At 57.0% G+C, this 17,982-nt stretch overlaps 9 protein-coding genes across 9 annotated transcripts; 4 read left to right on the top strand and 5 right to left on the bottom strand.

The window, feature by feature from the left end:
* Nucleotides 1–401: 401 nt before the first annotated feature.
* On the top strand, nt 402–1,160 carry MKK02DRAFT_39739 (uncharacterized protein; the record flags this gene model as incomplete). Its single annotated transcript, XM_053090754.1, has 1 exon — nt 402–1,160. The coding sequence occupies one exon, from the start codon at nt 402–404 to the stop codon at nt 1,158–1,160; it is 759 nt and encodes a 252-aa protein (XP_052949219.1).
* A 580-nt stretch (nt 1,161–1,740) lies between these two features.
* MKK02DRAFT_39738 (uncharacterized protein) lies at nt 1,741–2,547 on the top strand (the record flags this gene model as incomplete). Its single annotated transcript, XM_053090753.1, has 1 exon — nt 1,741–2,547. One exon carries the CDS (start codon nt 1,741–1,743, stop codon nt 2,545–2,547), a length of 807 nt encoding a protein of 268 aa, XP_052949218.1.
* Nucleotides 2,548–2,783: 236 nt separating this feature from the next.
* Nucleotides 2,784–6,156, bottom strand: MKK02DRAFT_35053 (adaptin N terminal region-domain-containing protein; the record flags this gene model as incomplete). Its single annotated transcript, XM_053089069.1, has 14 exons — nt 2,784–2,891; nt 2,944–3,036; nt 3,141–3,694; nt 3,742–4,057; nt 4,106–4,324; nt 4,369–4,678; nt 4,729–4,883; nt 4,933–5,109; nt 5,161–5,334; nt 5,382–5,523; nt 5,577–5,797; nt 5,920–5,970; nt 6,024–6,052; nt 6,102–6,156. 14 exons carry the CDS (start codon nt 6,154–6,156, stop codon nt 2,784–2,786), a joined length of 2,604 nt encoding a protein of 867 aa, XP_052949217.1.
* A 311-nt stretch (nt 6,157–6,467) lies between these two features.
* MKK02DRAFT_39736 (Sas10/Utp3/C1D family-domain-containing protein) lies at nt 6,468–7,555 on the top strand (the record flags this gene model as incomplete). Its single annotated transcript, XM_053090752.1, has 3 exons — nt 6,468–6,657; nt 6,721–6,837; nt 6,891–7,555. The coding sequence occupies 3 exons, from the start codon at nt 6,468–6,470 to the stop codon at nt 7,553–7,555; spliced, it is 972 nt and encodes a 323-aa protein (XP_052949216.1).
* A 111-nt stretch (nt 7,556–7,666) lies between these two features.
* Nucleotides 7,667–8,410, bottom strand: MKK02DRAFT_39735 (uncharacterized protein; the record flags this gene model as incomplete). The annotated part of the gene is made up of 1 exon (XM_053090751.1): nt 7,667–8,410. One exon carries the CDS (start codon nt 8,408–8,410, stop codon nt 7,667–7,669), a length of 744 nt encoding a protein of 247 aa, XP_052949215.1.
* A 482-nt stretch (nt 8,411–8,892) lies between these two features.
* On the bottom strand, nt 8,893–9,681 carry MKK02DRAFT_39734 (uncharacterized protein; the record flags this gene model as incomplete). Its single annotated transcript, XM_053090750.1, has 2 exons — nt 8,893–9,239; nt 9,288–9,681. The coding sequence occupies 2 exons, from the start codon at nt 9,679–9,681 to the stop codon at nt 8,893–8,895; spliced, it is 741 nt and encodes a 246-aa protein (XP_052949214.1).
* Nucleotides 9,682–10,508: 827 nt separating this feature from the next.
* Nucleotides 10,509–11,869, bottom strand: MKK02DRAFT_39733 (A1 cistron-splicing factor; the record flags this gene model as incomplete). Its single annotated transcript, XM_053090749.1, has 3 exons — nt 10,509–11,038; nt 11,110–11,696; nt 11,766–11,869. 3 exons carry the CDS (start codon nt 11,867–11,869, stop codon nt 10,509–10,511), a joined length of 1,221 nt encoding a protein of 406 aa, XP_052949213.1.
* Nucleotides 11,870–12,158: 289 nt separating this feature from the next.
* Nucleotides 12,159–14,167, top strand: MKK02DRAFT_39732 (uncharacterized protein; the record flags this gene model as incomplete). Its single annotated transcript, XM_053090748.1, has 5 exons — nt 12,159–12,168; nt 12,216–13,273; nt 13,321–13,446; nt 13,518–13,942; nt 13,990–14,167. The coding sequence occupies 5 exons, from the start codon at nt 12,159–12,161 to the stop codon at nt 14,165–14,167; spliced, it is 1,797 nt and encodes a 598-aa protein (XP_052949212.1).
* A 324-nt stretch (nt 14,168–14,491) lies between these two features.
* MKK02DRAFT_39731 (uncharacterized protein) lies at nt 14,492–17,949 on the bottom strand (the record flags this gene model as incomplete). Its single annotated transcript, XM_053090747.1, has 10 exons — nt 14,492–14,806; nt 14,854–14,972; nt 15,025–15,384; nt 15,437–15,644; nt 15,695–15,874; nt 15,937–15,993; nt 16,047–16,217; nt 16,280–16,400; nt 16,450–16,589; nt 16,645–17,949. 10 exons carry the CDS (start codon nt 17,947–17,949, stop codon nt 14,492–14,494), a joined length of 2,976 nt encoding a protein of 991 aa, XP_052949211.1.
* Between the last annotated feature and the right edge of the window lie 33 nt (nt 17,950–17,982).

The following is a 17,982-nucleotide window of genomic DNA, read 5'->3' as shown; positions in this document are numbered from 1 at the left end:
AGCTCTCGCATCTGCTGAGGTACGGCTTGGTCGTGAATTGCCTGATCATAGGTATAGAGAGGAACAGGTACAGACCCGCCTGGCTTGAGCTGACCCCAGTAATCGATCTTCAAAGATACGCAGTACGTGTGGGCGCAACAGCATCAATCGGCGAATGCCGTGCTCCGGGGCTGACCAGCTGACTTTCATGTGCCGGCTGAAAGGATCCCCCGACCCGATGAGACACGCAGTCAGTGCTCCTTTCAGATACCACCCAGGCGTCGCCACTAACATGCTCGTGCTCGCACTGGTGGCATAGCTGCGGCGAGCTTAGCACTTTCACATATCACTGCTGTCGCCGGGTTGCCAGACTCACGCTGAACCCCGAATTGTCAACGAAAGCAAGACCGATTGCACGCAGGATGAGCCAGAGAACGGACACTGATTGGGAGGAGCGGCATAGGCTTGGCCTTGCTGTGGCAAGTAATGTTGTCTTGTCCGTGGAGGCCAAGTACTGCAAGCTGTCCATCCAACCCGGCTCAAAATCCTATACGAACATCATCAAGGGGATCAAGTATGAGGCCGGTACCGGCCGCCTAGTCTTCTTTTGCTGGTCAGAGAGAAGCAGTGAGGAGACGCCGACCGTCGAGATCTCGCATCGGTTAGATGGCTTTCCTGACCTGACGACATTGGAGCGACTTCAAGAGGCTTTCCAGTCGTTGCCGGATGGTGACATGCTCCGGGAACAGCTAAACGACAAGCTAGCTACGATGTACGTCGATACGCGCCAGCCAGCCCGCAACGGCGTGAACAGCATCATCAGCGTCTACGTCCACCTGAAAGATCATTCTCCCACCGAGCAACCCGTCACGACAGAGTCAAGGCAGACGGAGCACGATGAAAGTCTACTTCGCACTCCAACCACCACACCTCGTCTCCCAGGAGGCCCAGCTGCGCTCCCGCATTCCGACTTGGCGTGTGCGACCCCACAACTGAGCCAGCAGACGCCTCAGGACACAAACGGAGAGGATCAAGAGGGGACTCACACGGCACCACTCGAGAGCGACTATGACGATGTTGACGATGATCGCGAAGGTGAGAGCGACGACGGTACCGGTGAACAGTACCTTGAAGACTTCTTGGACTTCCAGGCAGACGAGGGGGCGGAGGAATCCAGGTGAAAGAATGGTGGTAGGCTAGGGTGTAGCGGAGTCGAAGGCTGAATAGCCGGAATATGGGGAAGTGATGCGGCGTTTACGACTCCGGGTACAGTGTGATCAACACGTATGCTACGTTCGGGATGCACAACGGCCATTCACCTCATTCTTCTCTGCACTGTGGTGCGATGAGGATCGGGTTTGTAATCTTGTCAGCCGCACTGCCACATAGGGATTATCGATCAGCTGGGTGTGCCATGCTGTGCAGCTGTTCCCCCTTGAGTGTACGTACAGACTGATAAGATCTGCACGCGCCGCAGACGCACTATGATGTACCGGGCGCGGCGAAATGTATATAGTAAACCTTGCCCGGTCGCTCTCATCGAATGACGGCGTCGTAAACTATCGACATCCTTACAATGCTGAATGCGCGACACGCGTAAGCAGACCCCCTGTCCAGCCTTCCTTTTAGATGGTGACCCTAGGCCTATCACCGCCTTTGTCGAGGAGTACGGCGCCCTGGAATGTGCCTCGACCTCTCTTCAACTGCCCTTTGCGCCCCCTACCCCACCTGACAGTGATTGCGAAAGGTTCACACCCCCACATGCCTGGTGCCGGAGACGAAGACTACGATCGAGCAACAGAGCTCGCCGCTCTGGCGGATGTCCTCATCAACGCAGCTGCAGGAGCACCCGGTGCAGGTTGCTACGTCTCTTCGATAGTGGCCATCCGCTACGATGATACAGAACAAGTGCTCAGCTTTGAGCTAGACTCGGAGCGTCGTTGGGCGAACGAAGCTCGCCCAATCATCTCAGCCAGCTCGGAGCTATCCTGCGATATGACCGCCGCGCAGATGTTCCACCTTCGATCCTACCTTGGCTCCGCCATCGGTTTTGACCAAAGAATACACCTGATGGACGTGCTGGGCAGATTGGACCTGGACAGCTTGAGCCCCGGCCTAGAATCGGATGGGTCCACCAGGCATTCTGTCACAGTCAAAATGCCCTGTCCTTGGAGCGTCAACCCACCTGTTGCTTCGCCGGCCAGCAATGACGAACGGAGAGCGGAACCGGACACCCAACCACACCGACTGTGGCTACTGCAGCAGGAACTGGAGCCGCCGACAGCATTGGAGGCCATTGCGGACGGATGGCCCGAAGTGACGGAAATAGGCGACGGTGCCGGCCAAGCGCGCGCCTACATTCTTGACCCTTTCTGCACCGACGCGGATGTGCCAGATTGGGGCGACGCAGATCAGGGGACCGGACGCAATGAGACGGAGAACGGGCAACCGAGGCAACATGAGGGCAATACCGAGGGGGACGAAGCGGCCGATCTGCCTAGTCGCTGTATAGCGGACGAGTGTCGGGAAAGCTGGGCTAAGGAGCTTGGATACTTGCGAAGAAGGTGAATTCGATCGAAGGCGAACGTGCGCCTTCGGGAAACGGGACTGATGCCTGGAGGCCGAACGTTAGCAGCGTGAGGTCGACGGGTTCAAGTGTGTGAGCATGAATGCGTGCCTATGCATCTGAGTCGGTGCAGCCGATCGAAAGACCTCACAGAGCTCGTGCGGATCAGTACACCTCGCCGCTCCCACGCGACGCACGCAAGCATCTATTTGCTGCATCTGGCACCTCGCCCCCCTACCTACTTAGCAGCCGTCAGATCAGCCGGGAAACCCGCAAAGTCCGCCTGGTCCGTGATATTCTCCCCATTCTTGCTGAAAGATATCCGCATCCGAAGTCGTATTTGAGCCTATAGACAGTCAGCTCAGGCATTCTCACGTGCAAGAGAAGGCGGAACTTACGCCTGGAGGCGCCGCTATCCGCAATTGCTGCGTTTCTGTCCCGCCTTGCGCGACGTCCGAATTCGACATAGCCTGCATTTGTAGTTGTTGCGTCTGGACGATCAGCTACCGTCCCCGTCTGACCTCTTCAACCAGCACCTGTAAGACCCGCTACATTGCAAGACTCCTCACAATCCCGATGCGATAGCTTGACTCACCTTCGGTACCGCCACCTGGAAATTGACCCCCTGCGCGCCCTCCGAACTCGTAAACCTCGCCAGAATCTGCACCATCCCCGGCTGCCCCGGTGCCGTCCGAGGCGTCAACGTAATCTTGAGACCATGCTTCTCGTACGCGGGGTACGACTGCAATTGCTGTCGTTGCTGCGTCGGTGCCGGTGCCGGCGCGGGAGCAGGGGTCGGAGCGGGAGGAGCGGAGGATGAAGAATCACCGAGGTCGAATAGCGAGTTGGAGCCTGATGATTGCGCTGGCTGACGTGGTGGGGGCCCGGATGTGGCTGGTGTGGAAGAGGATGAGCCAAAGAGGGAAAGAATGTCGGCATTGGCGTTGCTGCTTCCGCCCGTCGCTGATGAAGCAGCGGGTGTAGAGTCGCTGCTCGAGCCAAAGATGTCCGCGAGGAGGTCATGTGTCGACGGTCCGGAGGTGGAGCCGTTCGTAGCTGGTCCGCCGGCAGATGGCGCCTCGTCGCCAATAAGGTCGACAAGCGAGCCCACGTCCGTCCGTGTCGACCCGACCGGTTTCCTCTCGCTCGCTGAGTGATCAGCTCATTCCTACCATCTTGTCAGTCGACTAGCTCACCTGTTCCGCCCATGATAGTCGCCCTGATCTCAGGTGGCGGCATCCGCTCCAGCACTCCCGCGCGAACATCTCCCCGACTGAACAGACTTCCAAATTCTACCGCACGCTGCTGGATCTCCAGCTCGAGGTTCCCGCTGAACCCAGCGAGCATCACGGCAATCCGGTCCTGCTCTGCGCTTGCCGAGGCAGTGTTGAGCTCGGCGAGCCGTGCGGATAGCTTAGCAGCGGCGGTGAGGACGAACTGGCGTGTAAGGGTATTGGTGTATGGGGAGTTGAGGACGAGGTCTAGGAGATCGACAAGGGATGCGTCGGTCGCCTGGTGTGTCAGCTTGGTATCACAATCGTCGTGAGCCACCTGGCTTACCTGTTTGACTTCCTCGCCATCCTCCATGCTCCCACCTTGAAGCAGGACATCCGCAAACTCTCCGATGATCCACACCGCCGCCAAAGTCAACGTCTCCTGCGACAGATCCGCAGACAAGGCCGAATATAGGCGATGAGCGGTATAGAACTGTAGTTCGGGGGTATGGCAGACCAAGCGGATGAAAGCCGCTAGTATCTCTTCTCGAACAAAGTTTCCGGCCTACATCATCAGCTTTGACCAGTATAGAGCAAGATTTTGCTCACAAGCTTGAGCGTCCTCAGAACCGTATCAATCTGCCACCGCTTATTCGGCGCGAATCGTTCCGCCGCCAACGAGATCTGCGTCGTCAAGCCCTGCTTGAACTCGTTATCCGCCACTTCCAAAAAGTTGAGCAGCTCGCGCGTCATGATCCGGATGTTTTGGTCATTGATGAGTGCGTAGGATAATTCGAGGGCTCGACGGCGGATCGAGATGTCGCCGTCGCGGAGACAATCGAGGATGGTGTTCCGGTGTCGCTGGACGGCCTGGGTGTCCATCGAGACGACCTTCATGAGGGTGTTGAGGGCGACGTAGCTGTAGCGATCAGCTTCTAGCCCGAGAATACAGCGGCCCATATAGCTCACCGGATGTTGTTATCCCGGTTGGAGAGGAACTTTCCGAGGATATTGATAGCCATCACCCGCAATCCACTATCCGCCTCGATATCCAGAACAGTCAAGACTGTCTCGTAGAGGATCGAGTTCCCGACGTTTTTGGTAGCGTCGGTGTTGGTAGCAACCTACACATGTCAGCTTGGCGTCATCGTACTTGCGAACCAGGCAGCTCACCTGCGCTAGTATATCGTTCATCTCCTCGCTCGCCCTCGCATCTCCCTGACCTAGCAGCCGCAACAATCGCAGTATCTTGACCTGGAGGAAAGGATCTGTGATGCCGCCAACGTCATGTTCTGGCGAGTAACCGGTAGTGACGAGCGTTTTCAGGTGTTTGACGAGCAGACCGGTGGCCTGAACTATCAGCTCTGCTCCAATGACATATACCTGAGGACAGCAGCTGACTTGTCTGAACTCGTTGCACACTCCCTCGTCCAGTGCACACATCTCAGTGACGAGCGTGATTCCAGCGAGCAGGACACCGTGATTCCGGTCCTGCAGAAGCGCCTTGGCTTTGGTGGTGAAGTGATCCATGAGGTCGGGTACACGACGGATGATGCGAAGAGCACAGAGGGCGGCCTATTGACGTCAGCTTCGACTGGAGACCGCGTACGAAAGCTGCTCACCTTTTTCCGAACGTAAGAGTTGCTACTCCCCAAGAGCTTCTCAATCTCATTCGCCAAATCCCGGCTCATCTCCTCTGACGAGATGTTGGCAAAGGTACAGAGTGCCAGACCGACGGCATACATGTTCGAGTGATTCATGTCGCTAGGAGGTTAGCTGCGCGAGCCTTCCTTGCAGCTCATGAGTCAGCTACCCACTTTTTCAACGAGTTCGTCACGAGTGTCAAGACCTCCTGATTCTCGTCCAGCAACAACATGATCCCCAGGTACCCCAACCGCTTATCCGCAAAACGAGGACTGGCGACCAGCTTCAGGCATTCAATCTGCCCAAAGTGTGCCGGGTAGCCGAGCATGTGGATGTAGAGGAGCTTGGCGATATTGTTATGGCGCGCAAAGGTGTCTTCCTCTTTAAACGAGGTCTGAGCTGTCAGCAAGGTCCCCAAGCAATCACGCGACGCCAATTACAGAAGACAGGCTCTGTGTGTAGACTTGGGCAGCCCAATAGAGCTCAAGCGCTTCGAGGGCAAAGAGAGGGACCTACGCGGATTGCAGCGGACTCCTTCTGTATCACCGCGCGTTCGTCGGCCAAGGTCTGAGAGGGTAAGCTATCAGCGAATAACGGCTCATCGTAGCCGAGCAGCCTACCTTGCATGATCGAATAGCCTTGATCAAAGCTGGCCACATCAGCACGCGCTCAGGTCAGGCATGGGGACACGGGCTCACCTTTCAAGTTGTAGTGCCCCCCCGAGGCCGCGATGGTCGCTGCGAGCTTATCCATTTTGCCAGTCTATTTCCTCGCCTACTTTTGCGCTGTGATACTGTGCACGGGCGAGGGAGTCTAGCTGATCACAGGCTGAGCTATAGCGAGTTGTTGAAGGCGTACTCTACAGGCAAAGCTGAGGAATGAGTTGACACGCGACTGTCCCAACGGAACCTTTTATTCTCACACCCAAACAGCTCAATTACGTCAGTAAAGGGCTAATCCGTGCGTAAAATCTGCACCAAATTTCAGAAATCTTCCTCCACCCAACTGATACCATCGATCACATCTATATAACAGCCATATATAAGACCTTACGACCCGCCACGATGCCCGAAGAGGTCCCCTTTGACCCTGCTACCACTTCTGTCGAGCTGGAATCGTCCCTCGCCGAGCTCGAGACCGCCCTCTCACCGCTGTTCAAGCAAGAATGGGCGGCGCAGATGGATGGGCTGGACCCGCTCGAGCGGGCCAAGATGGACGTGATGATTGCGTATACAATTGTGGACTTGATATGGAGTGAGCTATCTTAGACCTATCCTGTTGAAGGAAACGTGTCTGGAATTCAGCTGATATTTGTAGTCTACCTCAAGATGAAGGGGGTCGATCCTGCGAAGCATGAAGTCTCGTCCGAGCTCGAGCGGGTCCGGACCTACTACGGCAAGATAAGAAGTATCGAGAACCCAGAGGATGACAGTCGTGAGCTTACTCTGACCCTCGTAGGGCGAGATAACAAAAGCTGACGAGGTCAGGCAAGTACAAACTAGATACCCAGGCAGCAGGCCGGTTCATCGCACACGGTATACCACGGAATCAGCGCGTCGCCCAGCCAGCTTCATCGACGGACCTCCCAGAAAGCTCAGCCGCGGGCGCAGCGCTCGCGGGAAGGCAAAGAGCAGCGGCAGAGCAGGAGAAGGCGTCGCTTGACCGGCTCGCGAAGTCGGGGAGGATGCGGTTTATCCCTGATCAGGCGGAACGGGTGATAGTGGGGCAGGCCGGGAGGGAGGGGGCGGGCGGAGATGACGAAGAAGAGGAAGACGATGATGAGGAGCAAGAGACCCAGGGGAAGGAGCAAGAAGTCATCGAGGAGGTTGTGGACACAGGAACGACTGTGTCACAGGATGGGGCAGAGGCGGCTGGGGCAACGGGAGAGGCGGTGGACCAGGCGAGGGATGTCGTTGTGCTGGAAGACTCTGACGATGGGAAGGGTGGGGGACGGAGAAGGGCGGGTCCGGTCGGGGCAGTGGGAACAGCAGAGGTCATCGAGATCTCAAATGGGGAGGATGACGATGAGGACGAGGACTTCCAGATGCTGGATGGGCCACCGAAAAGCGGTGGAGATGACATAGAGGGGTTTATGAGGGAGGTGGATGGGGCTTTGGGGAAGGCGAAGCGGAAAAGAGCCGAGGAGTTCTGATATAGTCAGTCTACCGTCACCATAGCATAGCGACACCATACCTTCCTGTTGTACATGACATACTATCTTCGCAAGGTGACTCCGGATTACCTCCTATACAGCTAGGTCTACTTATGTTTCGTCTTCGTCGTCCTCCTCGTCCTCATCCTCATCCTCATCCTCATCCTCATTTTCATCCTCGTCCTCCTCATCAGACTCCTCATCGCAACTGGCATCTTCCGCCTCCAGCTCCTCGCTCAGATCCTGAAACAGGTTCAGATCCTTATACGCCACCCAGTCCTTATTCAGCTCCTTCAGTCCAGCTCTGAGATTTGTCCGATCCTGCCCGTCCATCCTCATCATCTCCGCCACCTCCTTGATCCCCTGCACCAACGCCTCCAGCGCATCCCACATCTGAGGTATAGCCCCTCCCTCTTGCAACATCGCCACCTCTGCGACCCGCACCAGGGCTTCAAAGCCTATCTCCAGATTATACGCCGAGCCGAATCGAGTGCAGCGCCTAGTGATGGCATTGATTGCGCCGTACAGTTCCGAGCTGACCTCCTCCCCAAAGTCTTGCGGGCGCTTGCGCTCGTCATAGGCCTCGTCGATGTCGGAGTGAAAGTTGTCCGTGATGGTTTTTAGCTCATGGTAGAATTGCTTGTCCTCTGGCTTGTAGAGAGCGTATCGCTCGGGAAGGACGACAGGAGGTGGGTCTGAGGCGGATGAGGGGTGGGAAGAGGTGGGGGAGTGGGAGCGAGTAGGAGATTGGGAGGCAGCGGGGGATCCGGAGTGGTTTGATCCAGGATCAGATCTAGTAGAAGCGGCTTGTAGAGAAGAGCGTCGTGCGCGCTTAGCAGGGCGAGGGGAGCTCATGTTATTAGGTGAACAGAGACAACCTGAAGATGCCTGGGGATCGGCGCGATGCCAAACGATGCCTTGCCCGAACCGGTGACTTGACTTACCGGTAATTACCGGTGAGAGGAATGAGTCGCTGAGCAACACTGGGGAGGGTGAGACCTGGTGAGACACAGTAGTGATCTTGACAGCCACAGCACGATCACCCCACCAATCACAATCGTCAGGACTCATGAGCCAGACACACTTGACCGAGATCAGCCGAAAGTGACTGGCGGGAGTTTGTGGGTACGGTTGTAGCTCCTACCGGGCATGTGAGTAACAGTGATAAGCTTAGGGTGAGAAAGGGCGAGTTGTTCGGCCGACAGAGGAAGACCTCCGCTGTGAGAGAGTAGCCATATGATATCAGATGATACATCTTACCCGCATACCTATCTACCTACCGTGATGCTGTCTGTTACCATTCCCGCTAGGTCTACTCTCATCACGTGTCCTACTTTCTAGCAGTCCCAGTCATACTGATCGTCATAGTAATCGTCCATATCGTACTCCCTCGGCCGCTCCCCTCGCATCGCCTTTCCCACTTCCTCCGACAGACTAGTGTACCTCTGCCTCACAGCCTTTGAACGCAGGTCGTCTTCTTCTCCCCTGCCGTCCAGCTGCCTCAGGATCTCCTCCGCCGCCACCGACAGCTCCAAAGGCTTGTTGTCCCAACACATGTAGGTGAGGTCGATGCTGGAGTCGTCGACCATCATCTGCATGATCTCGCACACCGCCTCCAAGGCATTGACGAGGACGATGGTGCTAGGCGAGGGGGAGCGTGGTCGCGTGCGCTTGAGGTCCTGCGCTAGCTATAGTTTGGTCTTCAAGCTGCATAGAGCAAAGTGAATTCGACCGGGGATGAACTCCCCATCACAGCCGGTGAGGAAGTCCTCGAGACCTTCCAGTAGGGGTAGGAACGGATTGGGTTTCTGCGTGGAGGACGGAGCGCATTGGGTAGGGGGTGGACCGCTAGGGGTCGGAGGGGATGTAGGGTGTTGCGTGGTGTATTGGGAGATGAGTCGGGCGTTTTTCGGACTGAGGAGGGCCAGACGCTGGAGGAGGGTATGGCAGGCTGTAAGAGGGATGGCAGCGATATTGGGGGTGGTGGTGGGCTGGACCTTGCTGGCTATGGGGAGGGGTTTGGCGGTGGGAGGCGGGAGGCTCGTTTTGGCTGATGAGGAGGGAAGGAGGGTGATTCGAAGGATGATGGGCGAATGCAGACGAGTGGGAAAGAGCTGGCATCTCATAAGGGATCTCTCATAAGGGATCGAGAGGGAAGCGAGGCTTCCAGAATCGAAGCGCGAATCACAACCTTGTTGCGCCTCGATAGTGTTCCGCCACACACCTCGTCCACACCGCCACTCTTGCCTCTTTTGGAAGTTAGGCATGTTTCAAGGGGTACCACATGAAACACGGGTTCAAAAAGCCACCGGCATAGGAGCAGCTGCGATATGTAGGCTGATCAAGGCACCTCCCTGCCTTGCTCTATCGCAGTCAAGCCTACTCAAGATAATCGCTCTACTGCCCGTCAAGGGGGTACGTATCTCGCCGTACCCTCGTGCCTAGCCACCTTCGGAACCCCAAAGACCAATCGCCACCCTGGAAGACATTCTTCAGATCTCACACGAACCCTGCCAAACCCTCATCCTCCAGCTCATCACCCATCCAATGCCTCCCTCATCTCCACTATCCTCTCCTACCCTAAACCTCTCACTGTCCGCGTGTCATCATAAACTATAGCGACAACGTATATCGCGCCGGTATAGTCCTACCCTACGGCACTGGTACCGCTGTGTGGATTTCGGACGAGGTCGAAGCGGCATTCCAGGACATTTGTAGTCAGGTGGCTATGTCCGCGGCCCGAGAGACAAAGCCGAGACATAGGTCAGGAGTATGCGGGTGGGCTGGCGGGTATGTGAGCAAGGGCGGACATGCACTGCGGCCCTAGTAGGGGGATCCAGCTGGGCTGCGGGCATTCAGAAGTATGTTGGCGCAATCAGGAAAGACGTAAACGAGATAAGTAATGTGGCTCTTATCATGCTCAGCCCCTCTGACAAGTCATTGTCGCATAGACTTACAAATCATCCGGGACGTCCACTACAACCGGCGCGTACTCCCCATCCTCGTCTTCGTCCTCTTCTCCAAGGCCATCAAACAGCTGCGCCAGACTCTGCAACTCCCCTATTTCCCATCCAAACTTCCTTCTCGCGACCACCCTCATCCCCTCCCATCCTACTCTCAATTCCTTCCTGGCCTCTCCATCCGCCCACAGACCGTCCGCCTCGCCCATCGCCCGACTGATGTTCCCACGCAGTGCCTCCAGCTCTTCGTTGTACCACACATCTAGCTCCGGCAGCTCTGTATCGAAGACCCCGTCGGGCAAGGCCTGAATTTGTGCGGTGAAGGCCGCTATGAAGCTGATGTAGAGTGCGCGAAGACCGGCGTGAAGGGGCGCTGGAAGGTGTTCGAGGGGTTGGACGTGGATGTTGGTCGAGCGGCAGAGGAGGGAGAAGAGGCGTTTGTAGACTGTTAGACTGGAGGGGGAGGAGAGGTGGAGGAGTAGGATGAAGGCGAGTTGAAGGTGTCCAAGCAGTGTCAAGGGGTCTGTACCATTCAGCTCTTGCATCTCTCGTTTTCAAACTCGGCTGAAATGGAGACTGTATCGGTAAGCTCACCTTGGCCCACACCCTCTAGCACACTCGCGAGCAGCCAGCTCTTATCCCTCGCCCAGCGCGTCAACTCTTCTCCGACGGCCCCGTCTCTCCAGCTCCGCCTCAGGTCGAAATGGACGAAACGCATCTTTCCGCCTCCATCCTGCACCCCCACACCTTCTGGGTGCCCGGACACCGCTAGATCGTCCTTATCCCCCTCGACGCCCCTCATACCATCCACTCCTATGCCTCTCGGCCCCAGAACCTCCAAGACAACATCTTCTGATATTGAATTCGTCAAGCTCTTCCAAGCGTCCAGCCCATCGAACGGGTACGCCGCAAGACCAGGATCCAGGCTCCGGAGATGATCATCACTGATCATCGACGTATCTGAGGACGTATAGGCGAGAGATTCAGTTCCAGTGTCGTAAGATAGTACAAGACGCTCTCTCGGCCGGAGATGTATGAGGATACCGGACCGAAGTGGGATCGCGCCTGGACCGAGGGATGAGGAAGAGGATCGTCCGGGCGAAGCGGGGGAGATGGTAATTAGGTGTAGGCCTGGAGGTACGAATTTGGACCCGGTGAATGATTTGCGGATGGTATGGTAGCTGTGCTATAAGCATAAGCTATGTACTATTGAGAGCTTGAGGTGGGGGACGCAGAGAGGGAGAACTCACGTCCCATCGAGCCCGTACTCCGACCCCTCTGGCAGATCAGGGAGGATAGTGAAACCTCCAGCGTCCCATAATGCCTGTGCCTGTTGGGGTGTGAGGTTCTGCATCCCGACCAGAAGTGAAGGGTGAAGAGCGGTAGAGGGTTGACATTGTTGGACCACCAGTGCGGCCGTCTTGAACTGGTTCGGCCCTCGACTGAAACTTTATCTGAGACGAGGAATGTGGCCGGCCGAGATCGGATTTTTCCCGACGTCGAGACGCGTCGCGACGCGACTAATAGCGCGCAGCGGCTCGCCTCTCTTCCGCACTTTCATCTCCCACTCTATACTCACCGCTCAAGTCTTAAACAGCTTAGCATCCAGCACTTATCAGTTTCAAAGATATCTTACTGAAAAGATGGACCAGAGTAGGTCATTCGAACAAGCCAAAGACGGTCATCGAGCTGAACTTCAGACGCTGCCCTTCCTCGTTCCGACGCCCCTCCCTCCGGGCCAAATCTCCCCAATGAGCTATTGACCCGCATCATCGACTTCAGCGAGCCTGCCGCCGCTCATCCTTTGTCCTTATCAAGCAAATCTCTCAGCTCGTATGCCACAGACCAACTATGGCGAAACATCGACATCACGTCGGAAGGATTTGATCCGAGCAAGATGGACCTGCGGATGGAGGACGCGCCGGCCGACGTCAATCCGTTGATGTGGGTTATCACGCGCGAGACGGATAGGCGGCGGAAGGAGGCGCTGGAGAGGGTGGAAGAGGTCCTGAAGCGTGGAGAGGGCAATTGGCAGAAAGTAGAGACGTTCAAGGCGGCTATCAGGAAGGGGACGACCGAGAAGATTGCCGAGATTCTGGAGAGGATCTCGTTGACTGTGCGCGAAGTGGAGGTGAAGCAGGGCGGTCTCGAGGAGCTCGGGCAGCAGCAGGGGATGGCGACCATCGATATCCCCCTCATGGTCCGTCGGAACACCTTGGTGCAAGATGGGTCGGCCCTCTCTTTCCCCCTCCTCACCCACGCGACGTTCCGTCACGATACCATCAAAGTCCCCGAATTCGTACCCCTCCTCCTGCGACTCGCACCCAACCTCACGTTTTTGAGCGCCACCATCGACAATTTGAACACTACGGAACGCTTGCGGAACCTTCGCTCGGTCAAGGAGGACACGAAACTCACTCACCTCGAGATCGAGTACACCCATGCCGGTAAATGGTTCAAAACGGGCACGACTCCTCCTGTCGAGTACCCATACCTCAATCTCGTCCTCAGCCTGCTTGAGCGCTCGCCGGCGCTCGGGAAGCTAGCGGTCAGCTATGAGACCGATATCCACCGCGCCGATGGCCCGGTAGATGATACGCTGGCAAAGGCGGTCAGTAAGCTCAAGATCTCGGACCTGTCCTGGACGACTGGGTCTATCGACTGCATCGCGGTCCAGGCGGCTTGGATAGGGATGGGAGAGGCGGAGATGAAGTCGGTGAAGCGGATGGTAGTCAAGCACAAGCACTGGGCTATGCCCGTAAGTTCTCGGGCCAAGTTTAGCTTGAGCCGGTACTTACACGTTAGATGGCTGATCCCGGCCATAACCCCTCTTTCCCCGCTCTGGAGTCGGTCCTGCTTCGTAACGAAACCGGATGGGGTCGGAACACTACCAACTACCTCAATTTCCCGGTTCACTGCCCCTCGCACCCGGTATCGCCACCTGGCTCTCCCAACGACCCCGCCTCCACTCCCTGTACTTTACGGACGTCATCGACGTGAAGAGCGTGGATGTCTTTGCCGCGTTCGACAAGGCGGAAAAGCGGGGTCCGAACGGCACCGTATCTTCCCTCCGGCATGACGACGCCGAGCTGCTCGTTCTCAAGCTCCAGCTGCAAGACGTCGAGGTGCTAAAGGAGAATTATAGGACTGGGAGGTACAGGGAGGATCGGCGCGTACTGTTCAACCCGGACAAGCCGTACCCCGTCGTCTGGTCGGACCCGGTCTGGCAGGCCTTCGCGTCCTTCGAGGGGGTCGCGGTACCGGCGGATATTATGGCCAAGGTCAAGGCGGTGGATCCGGCTTTGGACTATGAGAAGCGCGGGGTGGAAGTCAGCAAGGAGGCGTGGCAGATTTTGGTGGATTGGCGAGCGGCGCAGCCGGAGCCTGAAGTGGTAGCAGCGGGCAAGAAGAAGCAGAAGGGGAAGGGGTGAGTCTGTCCTGCTACATCTACCTGTCGGGCGTTGCTGACGACAGCAACTCTGGCGGTAGCTCCGGCAACATCTATGGCCAAATCGAGGACGAGAACTCAGACGAAGAGGTCGAAGAGGAGCAGAACGATGTGGCCGAAGATGAGGAGATGGGATCCGAAGTGTATGATGAGGAAGACGAAGGCTCAGAGGACGTGGGAAACGGACGAGGAGGGATCTGGTGATGAAGAGATGGATGAGGATGAAGATGCAGATGAGGCGTGATGGACGGGTCTGGCGTAACCTTTGCTTGGGCGATCGGTATCTTTGCGATCTATCTAGTCAAATATTCAGATCTTGATTATGTCGGTCGAATCTTTTGTATATATGCTATATGGCAGAACCATTGTGTAGTGCTCTCTGCCCAGTCCTTTCGTCCAATCCTCCTGGATGTTTGTCCTTGCTCCCCGGCAGTCCGCTCTTTAAGCCTCCGCATTGCTCGCCCGACTAGTCTGCCGAGGGATCACTCGTGTAGCTCACTGATACTTGATAGATCATACAAGATATCTTCACCCCTCCATCCCCTCCGCCATCCTCCTCAGATCATCTATCGCCTCATCTACAACCCCCTCATCCCCGCCCCTTCTCCCTGCCTCGCCGCCGCCGACCTCCATATCCTGCTCTCCGCCTTGACTTCCCGCCGCCAATTTCAGCCGAGTCTGGAGGAACGTCTGCAGTCCGCTCAGACTGCTCAGGACATCGATGAGACCGAGCAGCTTAGCTCGGTCCGAATCGCCCGGGAGGGGCGCGAGAAGGGTATTGTCGAGCGGGATGAGCTTGGAGAGGATGAGGGCGATATAGGCTGCGATGAGACTTGCTGAGGGCTGAAAAAATCAGCTGTGTTCGTATCTTTGGGAATCAGGGAACTCACCGTTTCGCTGTTGATTTGGTCGAGATAGGTTCGGACCAGATGGACCGGTATTGCCTCTGCGTCGACGCATCTGCATGTCCGCAGGCATGCCTTGGAAGTAGGACATCCCGTTCCCAGGCCTGATTGTCAGCTGTACGCCCTGGAACAAAGTCCCGGTGACGATAAGCTCACGTATAGCTGCGAGCCTGGACACTGCTTTTTCCGACCCCATAATAGACGCAGTCAGAATCACCAGCACAAGACATAGCAGGTCTTCCGCCCCGATTTGACCTTGTCGAGGCGTCGAAGCACGCCGCTTTTTCGGCGAAAAGAACCGGGCGCCTTCATCTTCCTCTTCGTCCTCATCATCGACCCCCTCCCCGACAATCGCGCCTTTGGCGGTGGGAATCGCAGCCAAAGCTGAGCGGTGGAGCAACACCCGGCCTAGCGAGAGGAGACCGCCTTCGATCTCCGAGATTGCCGTTGCCCAGGAAGGAGTGGTATTGGACATGGTAGCGAGGATTTGCAATGACTGGATGGCGATAGTCGAGCCTGTACAGGTAAGCTTAGTTCAGCGAGCACCGCTGCACCTCCGTCAACTTACCGGCGCTAGGTGCATCGCTTGTGTTGTCCAAAGCAAGAGATATGCCAGCGATGAGAGCATTGATGATCGTCGGCGCCATGGTCGCGTGCATCTCGCCAAGGGCCTTCTGGTCCGCGACACCATGTCCGATCAGCCGGGAGAGGACGGTGAGAGACTGCGAGATGTGGTCGATGTCGATACCGCCTTTTCGGTCAGTCGGGGATATGGGCTGTATTGTATCAGCTTTCTATGCCCGAAAAAGTGGAGCTTCCAGCTCACCAAGCCCTTCTCAGCCAGGTCGAAGCGACCAACGAGCTCTGTCATGTCCAGCATAAGACTCTTGGCGATGCGTGAGAGCGCCTTGTCCGAAATGAGTATGGAAGTCGACGACATCGTCATGCGGACTGAGGGAGAGGTCATCTCGACGAGCAAGAGGGAAGCTAGTCGTCTGGTGCTCATCTGCCGTCGTCAGCTTGTGTCTATTGAGCTTGTGTCCATTGATACGAGATCAATTAGCTCACGATGTCCGAAGTCCAGCCCATCTCGAGTTGCTGGTACATGCTCCGAACCTTGCCCACCTTTTTCATCAGCTCCGTCCATGCTTAAGACCATCAGAGGACAATTAGCTCACCAAGCCATTGGTCTTCACCCTGCACACCTCATCCAACGGCCCATCCCGAACTTTCAGCGCACCCAATACGATCCGCTCGCACGACTCCTCGTGCGCCCTCAAGACCAGCTCGAGCCCACTCCCGCTCTTGACGAGATTGGCGAGGTACAGCAAGCACATAGCTTCTATCGTCTGACATGGTATGAGCTCTGGACACCCGCGAATCAAGCTGAGCTGGGGCCATATGAGCTCACCTCATCCCCCTTCTCGCCCCGAGCACCATATATCGCCTCCCAGATCTGCTCGACCTGTCCGCATATCTTGGCGCGCTGGAGCCAGTCCTCGGCCTGCATGCTTCGGAGGATATCTAGTATGCTGCAAGAAGTCAGCTCGGTCTCGAAATATCGCACGAGAGTAAGCTCACCTTGATCGCTTGAGACCAACGCCAGTTCCGGGGTCCGTTACTGGATCAACGAGATATCCTAGCTCATCCATAAACCGCCGATTCTCGCCTTTTGAGCGAAGATCAGAAACGCTCTGGCCTCCTCGAACCGCTAACAGATCCTGAGTGGTCAGCTGCAATGCTCAGAGACGTCCAATCGAGCTACGGTAAGCTCACCAGCATGAGATTGCCCGGACCAGACTCATCCCCTCCAGTATTGTCCACCTCAAATTGCTTCCTCAATTCCGCATAGCTCTCCTTGATGGTATCCTTCTCGGCGCCGTTCGAGCTGGCGCCGCTCCGAGGTGAGTCCGTCACCTCGGCAAGTATGGTCCGACTGCGCCCGTACGTCCTTTTGGCCTTGCCTCCGGACGTAGACGTTGATGCTTCGAGCCGGGATGACGAGGCGACAGGGACAATGAGTGATTGCGCCATAGCGTTGGGGGCCCCCTCCGGCTTAAGAGGAGACCGGGACGGTGTGGTGGGAAGTGAGTTTGTCCGGGTGAGGGCTTTCGACGGAGAGGGGCTAGCCGAGGTGGATGTGAAGTAATCCTCTCCTCCTTCTTTCGCCGGTGAGGCGATAGCACCCAGACTCTGCGTCTTGTCCAGCATCCGCCGGAACAGCCCGCCAGCCGGTCTCTTTGTGACCCCGCCATCGCTATCATCTCCCGCTGTGTTCCGCCGTGAGAGGGTTGGAGATCGGACAGGTGATCGCGCCGGAGACACAGGCGCGAACAGGGCGGACAGGTCTCGAGGGGAGGATTGGGGAGTGAGGGGTCCGTGCCGCTTCGGCCGCTTTCGAGGGGGAGTAGAGGGAGGAACAGGCTGATGGCTGCTGGGCCGTGGTAGGGAGGAAGAGAGGATAGACGGTGAGGAAGTGGCCGCTTGGACCATGATGGGCGGTATAGATACCCGAGGGGAGGGTACCTCCGGGGCTGACGCGATGCTCGTTTCGGTGCCCGTGCGGGGGATGCCCAGTTTCCGCTTCGCTCCCCTCGTACGACCAGTCTCGCCTGACAATATCGCAGCGGTCTCGTCACCTGGCGAGAGCGAGATGCCGCCTCGGAGGGCAGGACTCTCCCTTGTCCCAGCGTCCTTCCCCGATGCGCGGACAGCCGTCTTCCCACGGACTTCCTTCCCGGCGCTCGGCCAAGCCAGCTGCTCCTCCCTTCCCCGACGCTGGTCGGAAGCTTGGCGAGCCCTCTCTTGACCTCTGGGGATCCTCGTACGCCCCGACGACGGCCCTGCGCCCGCTACTTCCATATCGGCATCCTCGTTCGCTCCTGCTGGTATGGCAGTAGCGATGATTTCCCCCTCACCAGAATCGGTATCTGACTCTGGTGTGGGTGTGCGCCGAACCTGCTTGGCTGATGAGTTGCCTATTGATCGGCGGGAGTATACCTTGGACACGAAGCGCTTTGATGGACCGGCTTTCAATGGGGACGGGATGGGGGAGGAGTTGGCCGGGCTGGAGGAGCGCATGGCTGACGAGATGTCGGCAGGAGGGACCTTAAA

This window comes from Dioszegia hungarica (genome assembly GCF_025882075.1).
Source record: "Dioszegia hungarica strain PDD-24b-2 chromosome Unknown MKK02contig_2, whole genome shotgun sequence".
Taxonomy (NCBI): Eukaryota; Fungi; Basidiomycota; class Tremellomycetes; order Tremellales; family Bulleribasidiaceae; genus Dioszegia; species Dioszegia hungarica.
Note: the sequence above shows the minus strand (reverse complement) of the source record. Positions and strands in the feature narration are given on the sequence as shown.